We start from the raw sequence: 19,402 nt of genomic DNA, 5'->3' as shown, positions 1-19,402 counted from the left end.
ATGCTTTTAATCGTTTTTAAATATAATTTTACAAAATTAAGAAGATAAAAAGTTTTTGCGATAATTTTTTACCAATATTTTACCGTTATTGGTTGTTTAGCAATGCAGAGAGATCGACGATTCAATGTCGCGTAATTCAGTAAAAAAAATCGTAAGAAATTTTTTAAAAAAGCATTTTGTAGGTATATAAAGCTCTGCAGGGTAATAAGCAATTATGTAACTTTTTCTCTTGTGAGCGGAAACGTACCCGATAAGTGAAAATTTTTATACATATATGTACGTATACGTGTACACACATTATACAAAAAGTTTTCACTTTTCACGTTTCCGCCCTAAGGAAAAAGTTACATGATCGCTATTCTATACTACTGTTTTTTAAAAACATATTAAACAATATTAAACTTTTTAAAAAAGAGTATTATTTATCAAGCTACAAAAATACGAAAAAAGCGCAGTATTATATACGGTAAACTTTTCATTGTATCTGCATGGAATAATCAATTCCAAGTTGAGATGAATCACAAAAATACAGTTTTTAAATATCTGAATATTATTGTAAATATCTGTGCATATTAATTAAGGATAGTAAAAGAAACAGTAAAATAAATCATAAAATGAATATTGCATTATGTGCTAATTAAAAAATTAATAATCTTACATCAATTTCTGTAAGACCAATCATCATTGGTATTTCTGAAGAAGTCACGTGATCTTCTTTTCATTGAATGCTGCCGCCTCCTGCGTGTTGGGCGCATAACCTCAAAACGTGTTTGCTTTTACGAGGAAAAGAATAGGTAATCTAAAATTTTATTTCTTGGCTATGTTTCGTATCACTTAAATGTATTCTGCACGCATCTCTTGATGCTGTTCTCTTTTATTTAGAAAAGTGTTGCGCCTTGCGCTATACTGAAGTTAAGTGAGGCATACATAAAACATGCGATCTTTGCAGCTCTAAAATTATTAGATCGCCGTATGCCACGTTGCGCCCGATATTTTTTAAACATATGATATATTTTAAGCTCTTTCCTTGCATATTACACGTTTATATCAATTTAAATCTGTGTGTTTATATACATTTGTTGTGTGTAATTTTTAACTCAAGGGTACAACATTTTGAAGTGTAATTAATGATTGCCCATGTATCGTTTGTTATATTTTGCCTGATTGTTTCAGAACATTTGCAACCATGAGCCGTTTCTTCGCAACTGGCTCAGATTCTGAATCTGATAGCGCTTCTGAAGAGGAGCAGGTCCCAAGAGCGCCTGCAACAGCTTTTACAGTAAGCATCATCAAGACAAGTATTTTCAATATATTTTTAGGTGGTTTCCAGTTGCAACAGAGCAACACAAGTATCAACTTTTGATGTTGTAAAATTCTTTAATTTATTGTTTTTGCCCTTAGTTTCTCATTGAATCTAGATCAGGCCTGTCCAATTTGAGCTCTAAAGCCAAAACGTATAGCCACTGACGCAAAAAAATTCAATGTGGGTAAAATTATCAGGGGCTGGAAAGTATTGATACATGCTAAGTGACACTTATCAACACTTCATAAGTATTATATACTCCTAAAATCTTACATTGAATTTTTTTACGTCAATAGTTTTGCATTTTGGCTCTGGAGCTCAAATTGGACAGGCCTGATCTAGATATATAAATCAATCATGTAAAAGAATTTTACAACAATTGTAAGCTGCTTTCTCTACTGAACAATCTTTGTTATTCATAAAATGCCAAGAAAAATAAAACAACTCGGTTGAATAACTTAATATTTCTTTATAGTTTAGTGATGATGAAGAAGAGACAAAACGTGTTGTACGCTCCACAAAGGAGAAGCGATATGAAGAAATTGCAAATCTTATAAAACTTATTAGGAATTACAAGAAGATTAAGGACATGAGCAGCATGTTGACCAGTAAGTTTCAACTTCATAAATCTTCTATGACGTTTTATGCATTTGAAAATTATATTAGCAAGGATTAAGCATAAGTATCGTTTGTTACAATATATGTTTATAAATACATTGATATAATGGTTGGTGATTAAGTGTTTTTATTATAACAAGTATTTGCTTCCATAATTCTAGGTTTCGAGGACTTGATGCGAGCTTATCAGAAAGCTTTACCTGTGATCGCCAAGGAGGAGCTTGGTCAAACGCCAAGATTTTACGTTAGGTGTTTGGTAGAAATGGAGGATTTTATTAATGAGGTGTGGGAAGACCGCGACGGGCGCAAGAATATGTCCAAGAACAATTCCAAGTCACTTTCAACATTGCGTCAGAAGCTGCGAAAGTATAATAAGGACTTTGAAGAGGACATTGGCAAATTTAGAGAAAATCCTGATCAAGATGATGACGAAGAAGAAGAGAAAGGTTTAATTACTACAAAAAGTATCTTAAATACTTAGTTTAGTTTAAATCATTTCGAGATAAAACAAAATTAATGATTCTATTTCAGCCGAAGAGGTTCTAGAATCTGAAGAAGAAGATGACAGTGCTATAGCTTTCAAAAAGGCAGGATCAGAAGCAAGTGAACCGGATGTATCCAAGTTCAAGGTTTTCTATGACATCAAAATTTTCAAATCTACGATATATGATGCGTTCTTGTTTACGATTTAGTAAATTAAAAATTCTGTGTAGTGCAGTTTTAGTAATTTATTTAAATCACAAACAGCAGGAGAAATTGCATCGTGTGCTGAAGGCTTTACAAGAGAGCACCAGAAATTGATTAAAATAGTTCAATTCTATTTCCTTGTGTTACAGAAGACCGCGACCGATGGTGAAGATGGCAGTGAAAGTGAATCTGATTGGGGTAGTGATTCGGACAGTGAGAGCACAAGTAGCGATGACGAAGGCCAATATCAAAACATTCGTGAGCGTTTCATCAAGAAGTACGTTTTTTTAAATCTGATAAAATTTAATAAAAATGCTTTCTAATTTTTTAACGAAACAGGCAAAATTTATCAATATTATATATACATATATATATATATATAACGCCATAATTTTTTTTATATAGAGCTACAACTCAAGAAGAGGACGAGGACAAAGCGAAGAGGAAGGAACAACGTAAAGAGCGCAAAGAAAAAGAGCGAAAGAAAAAACGCGACGAAGATGATGGCGAAGGAGAGTGGGAAACCGTCAAGGGCGGCGTGGCTATTCCCTCTGAAAAGCCAAAGATGTTCGCCAAGGATGCGGAGATTAATATCGGCGCGGTATTGAAGAAGCTTTCCGAGATAATTGCAGCTCGCGGTAAAAAGCGCACGGACAGGCGCGAGCAAATAGAACTCTTGCACGAACTGCAACTGATAGCAGATGCACATAATCTTGGTCCAGCTGTAGCCGTAAAGATCAAGTTTTCCATCGTGTCTTCTATATTTGATTACAATCCAAAGGTTTCTGATGCTATGAAGCCGGAATATTGGTCCAAGTACGTAATTTTGCGTGAAATAAATGTATGTGTACATATATATAAATTTATAAACCTTAAGATAAAAGATTTAAAGTAAGCAAGTGTATTAAATAAATATTTTTTCCAGAATACTTGAGCGCATTACTGAAATGTTGGACATGTTGCTGAGCAATTTAGATATGGTAATAGCAGAAACAATAGCTGAAGAAATGGAGGAGTTTGAAACGACACCATACAAAATACATGGTTGCGTATTAACACTGGTAGAACGTCTCGATGAGGAATTTACAAAGTTGTTGAAGGAATGCGATCCACACAGTAATGAATACGTGGAAAGGTAATATCTTTTGAAAGAAATGCAATATATTTACGACTATTAATATTGTTTATACTATAAAATATCTACACTTGTCACAGATTGAAAGATGAGAAGCAAGTTGCTGCCATAATTGACAAGGTGCAGGAATATTTAGAGAGGCAAGGAACTGTGTCCGAGCTTTGTCGCGTGTATCTTCGTAAAATTGAACATTTGTACTACAAATTTGATTCAAATGTTTTGAAACAAAAGGAGGTAATTTTCTACAGTATTTACATACGCATGAAACTTTTCTATTTTATTAAGGCTCCTGAGTACTCACAAGGGACACTAGGCAACTAAAATATTCAAGACAATCTGAAACTTGCAAATCTTTGTGTGCAAATAGAGTAATTCATCAGTAAATCAAAATTATTTTTTGTTTATGCGGAATTACAGTTTTAGAGGGTGAAACACCTTGAAAAAAATCAGTTTTTTTCTTTTGAAGCGAATACTATAAGAGATAGAAAAAATTTTCCAGAATGAAAATTGAATGGTTTCAAGAGTACTTTAGAACTATAATAAAAAAAATTTTAAATAGGGGTGGGGTGGGAACATGGTGGAAGAGATAACATGGTATGTGCAGTTGCATGGTGCCTCTAAATCTCTGCCCTCTCAGTCTATGGACTGTTCACTAGATTCAAGGGCTGCAACTGTGAAATGCTAAACATGGGACGGTATTCATAGTCTGTTTTTATTTTAAAACTGTCTTAAATATAATGTCTTAAGATGCTAATATAGTCCTTGGATTGACTTACGGCACCTAAAGATTGTACTTAAGACAGTCTTAAATGCAAGAATCGACTATGAATACCGATCTGTACCGAAACAGCCTTAAATTGTCAAATTATATCGAATTAGGGTGAACTTGGATCAGATGTAATCACATCCGTGCAAGTTATGGAAAAGTTGTGCAAATACGTTTATGCCCATGATAACACTGATCGACTAAGAACTCGTGCGATTCTTTCGCACATTTATCACCATGCCCTCCATGATAACTGGTTCCAAGCTCGTGACTTGATCCTGATGTCGCATCTTCAAGAAACCATTCAGCATTCTGATCCAGCCACACAGGTTTGTATATGTACATGTGTTTATCTTATTAATAAACTCATTTCTATCATTGTAAATTAATTTTAATCTTGGTTTAATTTATTTTTTTCTAATTCTTGAAGTTTTTATCTTTTAGAAGATAAAAAGTTAAATCAAGATTAATACATTGATAGAAACAGACATAAAATGTATAAAAATAATTTTATTACTTTTTTTTTTAGATTTTATACAATCGTACGATAGCCCATTTAGGATTATGTGCATTCCGTCATGCGAATATCAAAGATGCCCACAACTGCTTGGTCGATTTGATGGTGACAGGCAAAGTGAAAGAACTTCTGGCGCAGGGTCTGCTGCCGCAACGACAACACGAACGTAGCAAGGAGCAAGAGAAAATCGAAAAGCAGAGGCAAATGCCTTTCCATATGCACATTAATCTGGAACTTCTGGAATGCGTATACCTTGTTTCAGCAATGCTCATTGAAATTCCTTATATGGCCGGTATGTCTTCTGTGTTTAATATTTTTTATATTTTTACATATGTTGCATGGATAATGTACACGCGCGCGCACACACACACGATAAAATAAGAAATTTTGCGCGCGCGCGCGCGTGTGTGTGTGTGACTCAGAGTTTGTTATATGCAAATTATTCAATTCTAGCGCACGAGTTTGACGCGAGACGAAGAATGATTTCGAAGACTTTCTATCAACAACTACGATCCAGTGAACGTCAGTCGTTAGTCGGACCTCCGGAATCCATGAGAGAGCACGTTGTTGCTGCCGCCAAAGCAATGCGTAACGGAAATTGGTCCGCTTGCAACAATTATATTATAAATGAAAAGATGAATGCAAAGGTATTAGAGATTTACATTAACAATTTTTTTTCAAATTGAGAATACGAGGTAATAATTACTTTTGTCAAAATAGGTATGGGATCTTTTCCATCAAGCGGACAAAGTGCGAGCTATGTTAACACGATTAATCAAGGAAGAGGCATTGAGGACTTATCTATTTACGTACTCACATGTGTACGATTCGATCTCGATGCCAAAGCTCGCTGACATGTTCCAATTGAAGCGGCCCATAGTTCATTCAATTATCAGTAAAATGATCATTAACGAAGAGCTCATGGTACTATGCAGAGATATCTGTGTTGCACATAATGATTTATGTAATTCTATATAATTTATATATTCCTTTTTTATAAATCTAGGCGTCATTGGATGACCCAACTGGAACTGTAGTTATGCACCGAAGCGAACCAAGCCGCCTTCAATCGTTGGCTCTGCAATTGACTGATAAAGTCAACAACTTTGTAGATTCGAACGAACGTATCTTCGAAATGAAGCAAGGTACATACAACAGACGAATTAAGTATTTTTGACGATCTTTATCACGGTCTTTATTTATACCACCACGATCTTTATTTTGGTGTATCATCGAGATCATTGACTTGACTGCTATCAAAATTATTCAATAATATTAAATAGATCAATTTTTTTTTGTAAAAATTAATATTGAAATTATATTCCTTCTAATATAAATGTTCTATTTGAATAAATTGTTGCTTTTATTTTTCATATATTTATATTTTATATTTTATGTCATTTTTAACACCTTTTTCTCAAACCTGGCTTGGCCTGATCTGACTTGACTTGATCCGATTCGACTGCAATTCTAACTTTATAAATAAATTTGTATACATTACAAATATAATAAAAAGTACAAAATTATTAAAATATTAATTGTATATAACAATATAAACAAAAAGATGGATAGAGAAAGAGAGAAAATTAAGATATTCAATTACATACATTTATTTTTTTTGACATTTTATTTTTGTTGACAGAAACATTGATTCAAGATAATTTAGAATATATTGCTGTAATAAAAATTAGATATTAGATAATAGATTAAAATGCATATTATATAATTTTTGGAAGTTTATTCAAACAATTTTTTAACAAAATTATATACTTCATATATATCTTACATATTTATTTCATAATTCAGTATAAAAATTTGTTTTTAGCAGAATCTTCTAATTCGTAATAAATATGAACTCTTGCAGGTAACTTCTTTTCGAGAGGGAATCAAGGCAATTTCCGCGATCGTCAGAATTACAATCGCCAACAGGATTGGGGCCGACAGAGACGTGATCGTGATCGCGATCGTGATCGTAATAGGGAAGAGAATCGGAATTATTAAGTATATGATAACACCAATATCAAAATGGTATGAAATAAAACTTGAGATATCAAATATCATTGTAACGTTTTAAATACATAAATAATGTCGATGATTCATACAAACAATTGTATTCCGTTGATATATTGCAGAATTATTTAAGCAATTTTGTTCCCACAATCGTCACAAAAAAGTATTATATATAACTTATATAAAACAAATGTGTAATTTTAATTAATTTATTACACGAAAAAAACATTTTTACATTCCTGACAGATGCCACGAGTCTTTAAATCTTTTTTATCCTCTGGATGAGTTTGTTACCCGTTAGAATAGTGTCGGATGTAAGAACGAGGCGTATCCCTGTAGACTTCTCTATGAGCCGGCAAGCCGCTATTTCTGCGCAAGTAATGCCTCCTATTATACAGATCACGACCATTTTTGGCGATAATGCGCCCCGGTGACCATTTACAATGCAAGTCGGTAGATTTGTCAAATCCTCGAAGCTGCGAGGATCCTTCTCCTGATTCAATACAATATTTAATATTTGTGCCTGTAATGCGTTAAACGATATTGTATCAATACCGCAGTTATACATCGCTTAATTAATAATATGGAAAAAGAACGCGAATGAAATACGAACTATTGCGGGTATATAAGCGTTATTGAATACGTAGCTAGGACAAGTACGACTGTTCTGATCGGATCGTTTTGAAGAACCAGGTAACATTTTCAATTTTTGCGCATTGCTGCTCCACTCGCTGCTCCAGTTCGGCAGTTTATGTAAAATATATTCGTTCCTGTACTTTAGCAAGCCAGTTGTGCGCAGCTTGTAGAACAGTGGGATATGCTGATAACCATGAGTATGAAGATGCATCTTTTGGATATCTAAAATCTCGTTTTGCGTGACACCATCAGTAGTGATAGATAACAGGCAAAGGAGACGCAAACATCGCAACTCATGCTCATCTGCAAAAAAAGTATTTTACATTTTATCATAATGAAATCATTTTAATTCTTTATTTAATTTCTAATATCGATCGCAATTAAATATAGTTCTAATTTAATTAATTCTAACGTTAGAAAAGACACCTATATTCCTCTCAATGTGGCTCAAACATTCTTTTCGGTCCTTGCAGTCGAGCATCAGTTTTTCAATCGTTTGCAAAACTTGAAACTCTGAGCCTACCGTGTCCGCGATGGCCTGACATGCGGATATATGAAATGCTAATTGCTGAGTCATGTCTCTGGTCCTTTGCAATCTCGTCGACACATATCTCTCCATCTCGGCTAACTTCATTGTCTGTATCGCTTCCTGTTCAGCTATATTAGCAAGTTGTTAAAATATCGACAAAGCGGGATCTGTGATACATAGTGCATATATAAAAATAAATACATTTGAGTGACTTGGCCTTCCTGTGTAAAATCGGGAAAGCATCACTGCAGGGTGTATCTCTCACTTCTCCATAGATTTGATCTTTATTCGGATCTAATCTGGTCTGCGATTTTTCCAACGTCGCTATGCCGACATTTATTTCCACAACTTCGTTCAACAAGCCCGCGTATGTTACGGGCGTCAGGAGAGTTGTAGCCAGATCAAAACTCCTGTCCATCACAATGAAGGCGCCAACCTCGTTTTCTAGACTAGATAAACCTAGACTCTGCTCCATAGATTCCATCAACTTGCTCATTTGTTGGCTGTGCTTGCCGAGAAAAAGTGAGAGCCTCGGCGAGCCGAGTATCAATTGCAACGACCACAGATTGCGTACTAACGCTCGCAGAGAACTTGTGTCTTTATGATAGTAGAGCTCGACAAACATTGGATTTTCCAACGATAAAACGTTTCCGTCTAATCTTATGAATTCTATGGAAAACGTCTGCAATGTAAGTAGCTCGGACAAGCCTGAATAAATGATTCGATGTTAGAAAAATAAACAGAACCGGTAATGATATCATTATAATTTGCTGACCTTCCTCTTCGACTAGATTGTGTAAGACAGGTGGGATGAACGGCACGACCAACAAATGATGGCATACTTGAACGTGTTTGCCAGTTAGGGATATTTCAGACTGTATTTGATCTAGGACCCTTTTGCATGCGATCAAGCTGTTAGATACTAAGAATATACGTTGACTGTTTGATGTCTTCATTCCTTCTTCCAATTTATAAATCTTGTTCACTCCGTATTGCCTAAGTAAAATGATACACAATTATTATAAAGTGTGATAATAAAAGTGATATGTAGATGTATGTTAGAATACGAGAATATTTACTTTAATACAGTCACTCCTACGAAACTGTCCAATATTTTCATCAGTTTCTGTTCTATTATCAAATCCTTTGAGCCTGGGATGGTATCTAGTGTCTTCACAAGTTTCTGCTGATTGATTTGCTGAAGTGCGGACAGTTTATCGTCTAAGGTAATATCCATTTTGTTTTACTCGTAACAAATCGTTATATATATATATATATACCAAGAGAAATAATTTTTAAAGCTGATTATCTTCACAGATGTTTTTCGTATCTAAACATAAGATTCAGAATTATTTATACATATATGTGCGTATGTGTGTATATGCATATGTTGTGTTTTGTATGTGTATGTGTGTAAAATTTTGTTCTAAATAATTAGGGTAAATTATATATAGACGCAAGCCAACTCCTTTCATTCTTTTCTTTCCATAAGAAAATAATGGATTTTGATACAAATAATTAAATTACAAATGTACTATTCTCTTTTAGTTCATTATCTTTACAGATACTTCTATCTAAAAGCAAATTAACTATCTTCACAGATACTTTTCCTGTTTAAAAACAAAATATTTAGAATAAGTTGAAATATATGTTGGGCTGATATTATATTTGTCTGACAAAGATTTTTAAGTTTATCGATTAGCTGTAGAATAAAGAGATTCGACAATTTCTCCTTCTTGTAACCATTAAGAGATTTGAAATGCTTTGTCAACAAATGTAATATTAACCTAATTCTGCTAAATATATCACTGCATCATATGTATAAGAAAGCTGCTTTCGTTCTTTTTTCTCTGCAAGAAAGTGATTGAAAGTAATGACTTTTATATAAATGCGTAATCTGCAATTCTATAAATGTAAAATGTAATTTAATTGTATTTGTGTCAAAGCCCATATTGCACTCAAGAATATCAGGCATTTTTATATTTGACAAAAAGAAAGCAACAGTGAGCAACACTCTATAATAAAAAATTCATTTAATCTGAAATTTACCAGTTTCTGAATTCTCCCCTCTTTATTTAAGATAAATTAAGAATTAATATTATTTTTTTTACTAAAATTGGACATAAACAAATATTGTTTACAACCCATGATCGCAGAAAACAACAAAGTCCTGACAAAGAGAGTCGAAAAGAAAATTGCTAAAACGAATAAAATTACCGCAATTATACGTTGACGTTATTATATTTATCGTTAAGGAGGCCCGCAAATTGCGGGCGCAAACTGTTAGCGCGATAAGCTGTCAAATGGTAGTGTTCCTATAATAGCTATCAAATTGCGCGTCAAATAATATACGTGAGCACGAAAACTGTCGCGGCAGCGACGTGTCGCCGCGGTCGCCATCGCCATCGCCAGTCGCCACTCGCCACCGCGCGAGGAGCAGCAAACAGCGAGCGAGGATCGAGGGACGAGGACTCGAGGAGTGAGGAGTGAGGGTCACGCACACACGCCGCACGCAGCGCACGCGTGTGTGCGTCGGCAGCGTCGCTACTTATCGCGCGAGAAGAATCGGACTCTGCGCACCGCGCACCACCGCGCACGTCGCCGCGGCGACCCTTTTCATCCTTCCGTTCCGTCGCCGAGACAAGTGTACAATACACCCAAATACATCACTGCCGCTCCACACGAGCGCGAGCGAGGTTATTTAAAAATGGCGGACGCGTCGTCTTCCGACACTACCTCGGACTGCTGCAATGAATGTTTCTCTGACATTACATCGGAAAAGTCGGAGTACGTTGTGGTGGGACGCAAGCCATGCACGTCGCACCGTCGCAGCAAGCGGAACTTCCTTCAGAAGCTACTGATAAGGGAGGTAAGCCACCTTGATTCACGCGACTCGAGTGGCATCGTGAGTGACAGGCCTCAAGGCACCGCGCCTCATGCTGTCAAGAACAATTCCTTACCTATGACGATTCTTAAAGAATCGGGGATTATTCGTCTGGCTTCATTGATTTAATTAGAACAAACTGCTGTTCGTGTTAAAACCTAATAAAAGGCATCTTTCTGGATGCATAAATTTTAAACTTCTTTTTTTTTCTTTTAATATCTTCCTGTACACAAAGTCACAATAACATTCACGCATCAATATTATGATTTCAACAATATAAATGTAATACAACACATAACAGTTACATTGTTGAAGAAATTATAATATTGATGTAATGTTACTGTTATTTTACTGAGTTGAAATAACTCTCAGTTTGTCAGTGTCCTAGAAAATCCTAGTTTCATGCCTAAAAAGTCTTGTGGGAATGATATGATAGGGTTGATTTATATAGGCAACTGCTATGTGCAAAGTATTCTGTAACTGCATGATTTTTTTGCTTGCAGATGAGAGGATGTCTATCAACGCACAATTACGCCTTAGAAGAAAGACTGTTTACAGCTGTGCCTAAATGGCGACACTTCCATCTTCTGCACATAATCCCAAAATCGGCGCTTGAGGCAGGGTATGCCAACAACTTCAACTTAATGCACAGATTTATTTGATCCATTCTTTTGCTGCTTTCTCCTTGTAGCTATAGTCTGATTTAAATAAGATAAAGTAAGTAGAAATTGTTATCACAAGATTTTGATGTTTTCTTCACAGAAACTGAGCTCGATATTTATAGGCCGGTACTCATAACGAAACGAATTTTTAAACAGTTGTACAATGATTGGTACTGTAAAGTCCTAAATTGTAAAAAAAAAAAGATCTCTGAACCTTCCTCTATTAGTCGCCGTAAGGCAAAAATTCATCTGCATTCTATAGTTCGAAAGAACACTTTAAAACTTAAGTGTAGTTTTTGTTGAAGCTATTGTTGAATGTTAAATATGAGAACGGACTATGAATATTGACCTGAAGGAATCAAGGTAGCAAGAAATGGGTTAATGTAAGCAGCGAGTATCTAAAATTATCTCATTAATATACTCGCTACAGAAATATAAATGTAAAATAGTCCTATTTAGATGAATGACAATTGTAAAGATATTTTCGTTTTCTAAGGCATATTGTTATGGGCTTAACGCAATGTGGCCAGTTCCTGCTCACGTATACATACACGTTGGACGTCAGCAGCAACACATCTTTGTACAAATATCTATTACATTGGTGGGCTTTCACACCCAACCGTGTAGCCCGCAAAGTTTCCGAAGTTACATTGTTCGGCAATTATACAATTTATAGGGAATTAAGCATAGTTATATCTCAGTGGCCGATGGAGCGGAATAAACTTGTAATTCACGGTCTCGGGTATGTACTCTTGAATAATAGATACTTTTTAAATTTATTTTTTATTGCTGCACTAGACTACACTAGAACGTTTCTCTCACTTTTCAAACATACCATTTCAAGCATACATCTATTTCCTTTTAAATATAAAAAGTGTACACTAATAAAAAAATCAAGAAAAAAACAGACTCTTTGTCTTCTTGAAAAGCTCTAAAATAAGGAACACAAATCAGCAATATTATTTATCTGTTACAGTACAAATTTCTTACATTTACAACCGACTGATAGAGCATATTTAACTATAACGACAGTACCGTCTCTCGAGAATTGTAAAGATTGTTTGAAAGTTGCTGCATCATATGAAGAAGAGGGTGAAGGTAACGAATAATTCGCAATTTTTAGGAGAAAAAATAAATATATTTTCAAATTGTTATATGAAATTATTTATGCATTATTTTTAAACTGTGTATTTGAAATCATTGTATAAATAATTTTAAATGCAATTTGAAAATACATTTTTTTTTCTCGTTTGTCAAATTGTTATATTTGAAAATAATATATTAAATATACTCGCAACAGCGTTTTAATTACAATAGTAAAATTACAATAGTATTAATCGAAATTAACCTTGTCAGAATTAGCCGCCAATTGGGATGGCTGTGTACGATGTAACTGTTTACAACATGGCCTTACGGTTCACACGACTTATGAAGTCATCTCGCCGTATCCGAAGTTTCGAGCCACAGTATGTCTGAATTATTGGAATCACGTGGTGGTCAATACGGGAAACTTCCTACATGTTCTCAGGGTAGATTTAAATATACCTAAGTCGAAGAATCAGAGAGCGTGCGATAAACAGGATAGTGTTATGCATGATCCCGTCGTTCCGGACACGATGCCGCTGGACATGAGCGATGTCGAGGAGACGGATTACTCGACAAGGACAGAACGATATGAGAGTTCGGATGAGAAAGTGAGCACACCGGAATGCGTCGATCGATCTCCCAAATGCGAATCCAGCATAGAGCACGATTTTTTAGACGAGCCAATAAAATTAGACGATAAGCTAGGACACGATTTGCTATTAAATACCTCAAGCAGTAATCAAAGCGACTATGTCTGTGATATAAATAGTAAGTCTACCGCTGCAGGCGCTTTAAACGTTAAGTTGTGCGAATGCTCGGACGTGACTGAATGCAAGTGCCGAAATAGCAGCAGCAGTAGCAGCAGCAGCCCTGTTTCGCGGCCGGCCGGCGTCGAGCAGACGGCCATCTCAGTACGGGACAAGATCCTGCAGGATTTCTGCGAGGACACATCGCAGGAACTCAATATCGGCAGCGATCTTATCACGTTAGTGAAACATCCGTCGTGCTCGCCGCGCTCGACGCCGCAGAGACTGCCCGCTGATCTCAGGGCGATGACCACGTGGTCGTTACCGATTCTCACTCCGCCGTCGGACATCCTTCGCACTCGCAATTCGGAATCTAGTCACAAAATCCAGGTCCAACGCAATAGCAGTAGCAGCCAGCAACGTCCGAGCTCGCCACAACCTGGTGCGTCGCAACGAGACAACTCTGTGGCTTCCATAAACTCACCGTTGCAATCCGTATCAATTAGTCCCTCGTCCTCATATTCGTCTCGTTTGATGTCGCCGCCCATCGCCCGATCCTTTCGCCATCCAAGCCCTCGCAAGAGATCGAATCTCCATTCACCTCCGCCCGTCCCGGCTCAATCGACGAGGACGACGAGAGCAACGCACAAACTCATCCTCGAGGCGGAGAAGGCATATGAATTCACCGACGAGGCACAGGAGACGACCTGCGAAAAGCTAAGTTCATTCAGGAAGCGCCGACTTGCCGACAAGAAGTATGAGTTTTGCGATGAGACGGAGGACGCAGAGAATATAGTTCCTTTCAAGCACATACGCGATCAGTTCAAACATCGCGGTACCTGCTCCATACATCAGATTCCCTCCTCCCCAGCGATGTCGCCGGTTCTACCCAATGGCCGAAGGCATTGGGTCGATTCGGATCAGAGTGAATCGGACGAATTGAATCTTGCTCAAGATATTAGTATAGCCAACGACTTATCGAATACCGAATCAGGTACAATCTCACGATTATTATCGAAACGGAATAAGAATTCGAATAAAGTGACACAAACTTTATACGTTTATTTTCTAGCTGAGAAAAGTGTCTTACGACCATTGAATCAGAATCAGCTGTCTAATGGAAGCGTGCACAGAGACCGCGTCAGCAAATGTTGCTCGAATTTCTCGCCGTTGGTTCCTAGAAATAACTTGCAGTATCCTCTAATAAAATGTACCGCGCGTTTTAAACGGAGCTACATAGAACTCGATGATGAAATGATATCGGTGATCACAGATGTGGAAGGTATATATTCAAATTTGTAGATTTGTTATTAATTTGCAGGTATGATTTTGCATATTATTGCTTGTAATGTTTTTTACTGTAACTAGTGCTATATTGAGACAATGCTTGTAGATGAAGAAACAGGAGGATATGTAAGTTACCAGTGTGTACTTCCGATGCTCGTGCATGGTTCCGGATATGTTCAAATGCAGATGATCAGCAATAGTAAAGCGGAAAAACTGGTATTTATTATTTCAAAAAATTAAACTTTCTCAATGCGTAATTTTGTACAAAGCGAATCTCTTTAGATGATTGAAATATAAATATATATTATAATCAAGAAAAACGAATTATGAATTCGGCTCCGTTTTTTAATTATAAATGTTTAAACATTCACATGCATTAAACACTTTTACATAAATATTTAAACTTTCAGAGAGAGAGAGAGAGAGAGAGAGAGAGAGAGAGAGAATACTATAAAATAAAAAATAATAAAATTTTTCGGCAGAGGCTTTTTTTCCTTAAATCACTTTAAAATTTTCTGTTACTTATTGTCGAACATCCCGTATGCATAATCAATGAAATAATGATTGTAAATAAAATATGAACGTATTTCTGATGTAACGAAAATACTTTCAGATAGTGCCATGCGTTTCTATAACACAATTGAGTTTTGATATCGAGACTTTTTCTCACCATATAGCAGATTGGATCTGCTCAAGATTCAAGAAAAAATATTGGCATTGTAGCGATTATGATATTGAAATAATTGATGTATGCGCGCTTAGCGGCGATATTATATGTTTGCATATAATGAAAATCCAAGCAAGTGAGTTATGTAGCCAAACACAATGGTAAGCACACATGCCATCCTAGGAATTACATTCGTTGATTCCTTTGCACGTTAATTTTTGCATATATTACATTTTAAATAAAACAATAATTAATCTCAATAAATTGATATGATATATCCAGTATTCCGCAAGAGAGGAAACAGTACGAAGTCGGATGTAAGTTCACATGGAACATCGATACGAGCCAATACAGGATAACGGATGTCTTACCAATGGAGGAAGTAAAGCCTGAATCCTGGAAGCCAACTATCACAAACATACCGAATTTTCGTAGCCAGTTATGGAATCCAACCCGCCGTTTGGCTACGCAGTTGCGGGAAAAGATTCAACAACCATACGCGCACACAGTGCGTTTTCTTCATAACGAAATGAGCCTGGCAGGTCAGTATCTTCTGAATTTATCGAATTTTTGAGAACAAGCGTGTACATCGAGTTCGTTGCAGGCGAATCTATAACCAAGCTCATCGACCTGGACAATCTGGTACAGTTCTACATAACGCCAGAATACTACGTAGAACGTACAAACGACGCCTTAATGGAGTGAGGAAAGATGCAGGAGCCATCGCACTTCATTGCAAACAATAATTTATTTATTGATACAAACTTCGCCATTTTTGCCAACTCGCCGAGTCGCGGCGTATAATGTAGAGAAATATACTCCGCATTATTAACAATACTGTTAGCAGCAAAGAGTATCTTCCCTTTCCAGCATAAATAACGGATATACAGAGGAATGTGTAAGCCATATAGGACTCTTGCTACATCTGTTTTTTTACTTGCTGCTAAGCAAAATCGATTCAGGGCGGTGCAACTTGTTTATAACTTAGAGACATAGATTGAAGGTACTAATTAATGATACAACGAAGCTCTCGCAAGCGTTTTGCTCCGATTTGTAAAATTTATCAGTGCTATATACCATACATTGATGCTGTCTACGCTATCATGGTAACTACTGTACTTTGGTAACTAGTAGATATAGATGACAAAACTGATTGTCAATAAATGTATTGTAATGTGATTCAAAGTAAGAAAGAGAGAGCGAAGGGAATGGCGCGATAATTGTCTTGATATACTTTGGTCCCCAAAACTAATTGATGATCTAAACCTCTAAAGAAGAAAGAATGTCAAGATGTATAAGAAAATTTTGTTTTCTTGTACGTGATATACACCGAAACATGTCCTGCATGCGTGTAGGACCAAATGCGTTATACTTAATATTTCATGTTATCACAAGGTTATTGTATCATAAAGGCGAATTTTTGCAGAATTTTAGAGTTTTGATATTAGCGTATTATAATGTGCATTAAATGCAACTTTCATCGTCGTTAAATGCGTGCGTCACGTCGCAAGTACTGCATAATTTTTCTTTTTCGAAAAATGACGATTAAATTTTAAAAGCAATGATATCGAAACTGATGATAGATCGTTTTATAGATTGTAATAAACTTTGTGTCATTATTTAATAGAGATTCTTTTAAACTGATGTATTACCTTCGTATATATAACGAATATTTATTCTATATCCTTTTGAGTGACGAAAAGACTAGCGGTTCAAACGGGTATCTTAACAGGCGGCCCTACGTTAACGTCAGATCCGATTCCGTCCAACTTAAGACCGGTAAGAATTTCCTCCCACGCGTTCATGCACTGTTGATAATGTCTGATATGTCGATCCGCCATCGTGATCAACATGTTCTTCAGATCCTGCTGCTTCTCCACGTTCCACCTTTGAAAATCGCTTCGCAGATTCTCATTCGCGCATTCCACGCGATCCTGCAGTATTTCCGCTTGTTTGGCTAATCGTGGAATAGCTTGACCGAGTCTTTCCAATTTTTCGTCGCGAGATTCCGCTTTCCATAGAGATCCGCCCCAGCCTTGTGCCGGAATCATGTAGCTCGTATTTCCCACCAACTATACAAATGCAATTGAATGTAACTGCAATTAACTGCCTACTTTCTAGCAATATAAAATAGCAATATAAAATGCAAGTAACTGCCTACTTTTTAGCAATATAAAAATGTAAATAATATTTATTAATTTCCTTAGATTAAAAAATCTAAAACTGTAGTGTATATCAATAATTATAAGCCGTTATTGATATATTTAGAAATATATTAAGTTTTCTTTTTAACTAACTTAAAAAAAGATTACAAAAGGGGAAGATATAAGCGAGGCTTGTACCTGATCCTTTTCTAATCTTCTTTTCGCCAATACATCGACTGTTATCTCGTATTCAATCTGCATCGAATCACGGCGGGACAATGCATTCTTGACCGCTTCAATGTATGAAACATACTCGCGTTCATCGTTAGGAACGTTTTCCAGAAGTTTCTGATGAGCCATTGCGTTTGCCTCTACCGCTTTAGCGATCGCTAATAAAATGGGTGCGAGTTCCGGTTCTGAAGTTGCCCACAATGTGAATATGGGATGCAGTTGATGAAGCTCCAATAAATAATCTATTGCATTACAATGTACAACATGAGAAATAGCTGAGAACTATTTTATTACATGTACGACATGTATTTATGAGTAATTTTTGTGCGCACCTTGCCTCTCTTTATGTATACGATGATTGATTTTATCTATGGCCGACAGCTTTTCACCCAACGCTGTACAGTAGTCCCGAATCTGTTCGAACTCCAAGTGACGTTGCTTCATCGTATAAGTACTTGCTATGTTCTGCAAAGAATCTGTCACTTTTCCGAGCACATTCCCGCGATTTTTGCGATGAACGAGAAATTCCTGTAATTGATTTAAACAGTAATTGATTTAAAGTTGACACAGTGCTATAGCAACGTCATACTTACCGAAGGTTTTGTTGTGAGAAAAATATGGAGATTTTTATCACAACTCAAAATAGGATGATTCACGACTCTGTTTAGGAATATGTGCAAAAGCTTCATACGCGCTATGATAAATTCCTTGGAATAACGGTCCAATTGGGCGAGCAATGTATGCTTGCCAGGCATTGGCTGTAACAAAACCCGAGATTTGTAATCTTTTAGCCTCTCTTCGATTTGTATATCATTTCAATCATATATATCATATGTATCTCAATTATAATTTATATGCCATATATATTTTATAGATCAAAAATAACAATGAAAACTTACTGGTATAATGTGTGTTGGATAAGTATCCACTAATTTCTGGCGCAACCAAATGAAGTCATTGTATCGCCTGCGAACTATATATTCTCCTTCCTCAAACTCTAGGCGTGTAGTCTGCAGAATTATATAATATTATAATATTATTTTTATTATTTAGATATTATCAGAAATTGAAATCATATTGTGATAATAAAGTCGTACTCTAGTCGTTATACGGAATGTGATATACGTCTCCAGAGTTTCCAGGTGTTTCTGCGGATTGTCTACTTTCACTTGCAAATCTCGCGAATCTATCTGGAAGTCTGATATCTCTTGATCCGGCAGAGTAGAGAAGCTATCGATAGAAGGAGATGCAACCTGTAAGATTACAGAAATTTCTTGATATTTATTGATTAATAATCAATTGTAGGGAACTCTTTTTACAGTTAAACTGATGGTCAAACAAACATATTTTCCAAAATGGAAAAACAATAACATGAATCTTTCACACGTTATTATATATTATATACAGGGTGGACCATCTGAAGTGATCCAGTCAAATATCTCGAAAACTAGTAGGGATAGAGAAAAATGTTTCGTATGAAAAGTTTAGGGTTAC

The 19,402-nt window shown here is 36.1% G+C and overlaps 4 protein-coding genes across 6 annotated transcripts in view; 2 read left to right on the top strand and 2 right to left on the bottom strand.

Moving 5' to 3' along the window:
- The first annotated feature begins 732 nt into the window (after positions 1-732).
- Positions 733-7,027, top strand: eIF3c (eukaryotic translation initiation factor 3 subunit C). The gene is made up of 15 exons (XM_018518072.1): positions 733-794; positions 1,174-1,279; positions 1,779-1,911; positions 2,083-2,367; positions 2,453-2,550; positions 2,758-2,885; positions 3,014-3,424; positions 3,534-3,743; positions 3,824-3,977; positions 4,623-4,838; positions 5,039-5,318; positions 5,480-5,673; positions 5,747-5,950; positions 6,033-6,171; positions 6,891-7,027. The coding sequence occupies exons 2-15, from the start codon at positions 1,187-1,189 to the stop codon at positions 7,025-7,027; spliced, it is 2,682 nt and encodes an 893-aa protein (XP_018373574.1). The 5' UTR covers positions 733-794; positions 1,174-1,186.
- A 203-nt stretch (positions 7,028-7,230) lies between these two features.
- Positions 7,231-10,492, bottom strand: Vps33B (vacuolar protein sorting 33B). The gene is made up of 7 exons (XM_018518073.1): positions 10,419-10,492; positions 9,281-9,531; positions 8,977-9,197; positions 8,403-8,909; positions 8,099-8,329; positions 7,650-7,975; positions 7,231-7,559 (listed from the first exon to the last, which is right to left on the bottom strand). Exons 2-7 carry the CDS (start codon positions 9,436-9,438, stop codon positions 7,296-7,298), a joined length of 1,707 nt encoding a protein of 568 aa, XP_018373575.1. The 5' UTR covers positions 9,439-9,531; positions 10,419-10,492; the 3' UTR covers positions 7,231-7,295.
- Positions 10,493-10,634: 142 nt separating this feature from the next.
- On the top strand, positions 10,635-16,248 carry LOC108767929 (uncharacterized). 2 transcript variants are annotated; one of them, XM_018518070.1, is made up of 10 exons: positions 10,635-11,070; positions 11,589-11,707; positions 12,244-12,489; positions 12,724-12,845; positions 13,104-14,573; positions 14,652-14,861; positions 14,973-15,082; positions 15,480-15,694; positions 15,816-16,075; positions 16,138-16,248. In XM_018518070.1, exons 1-10 carry the CDS (start codon positions 10,909-10,911, stop codon positions 16,236-16,238), a joined length of 3,015 nt encoding a protein of 1,004 aa, XP_018373572.1. In that variant the 5' UTR covers positions 10,635-10,908; the 3' UTR covers positions 16,239-16,248. The 2 variants fall into 2 exon arrangements, with proteins under 2 accessions (XP_018373572.1, XP_018373573.1); XM_018518071.1 differs by lacking the exon at positions 16,138-16,248 and having other exon boundaries at positions 10,898-11,070; positions 15,480-15,669; positions 15,816-15,978.
- A 33-nt stretch (positions 16,249-16,281) lies between these two features.
- LOC108767932 (sorting nexin-7) overlaps positions 16,282-19,402 on the bottom strand; it is a 5,191-nt gene continuing 2,070 nt past the window's right edge. For both annotated transcript variants that reach the window (XM_018518075.1, XM_018518076.1), the window contains exons 2-7: positions 19,006-19,161; positions 18,808-18,918; positions 18,502-18,666; positions 18,241-18,436; positions 17,876-18,150; positions 16,282-17,605 (exon numbers count right to left, since the gene is read on the bottom strand). In XM_018518075.1, the coding sequence (XP_018373577.1) occupies positions 17,246-17,605; positions 17,876-18,150; positions 18,241-18,436; positions 18,502-18,666; positions 18,808-18,918; positions 19,006-19,161 (1,263 nt within the window). In that variant the 3' untranslated portion in view covers positions 16,282-17,245. The remainder of the gene's footprint in view (positions 17,606-17,875; positions 18,151-18,240; positions 18,437-18,501; positions 18,667-18,807; positions 18,919-19,005; positions 19,162-19,402) is intronic.

This window comes from Trachymyrmex cornetzi, unplaced genomic scaffold (assembly GCF_001594075.2).
Source record: "Trachymyrmex cornetzi isolate Tcor2-1 unplaced genomic scaffold, Tcor1.1 scaffold733, whole genome shotgun sequence".
NCBI classification, from domain to species: domain Eukaryota; kingdom Metazoa; phylum Arthropoda; class Insecta; order Hymenoptera; family Formicidae; genus Trachymyrmex; species Trachymyrmex cornetzi.
This window is presented reverse-complemented; position numbering and strand designations above follow the sequence as displayed.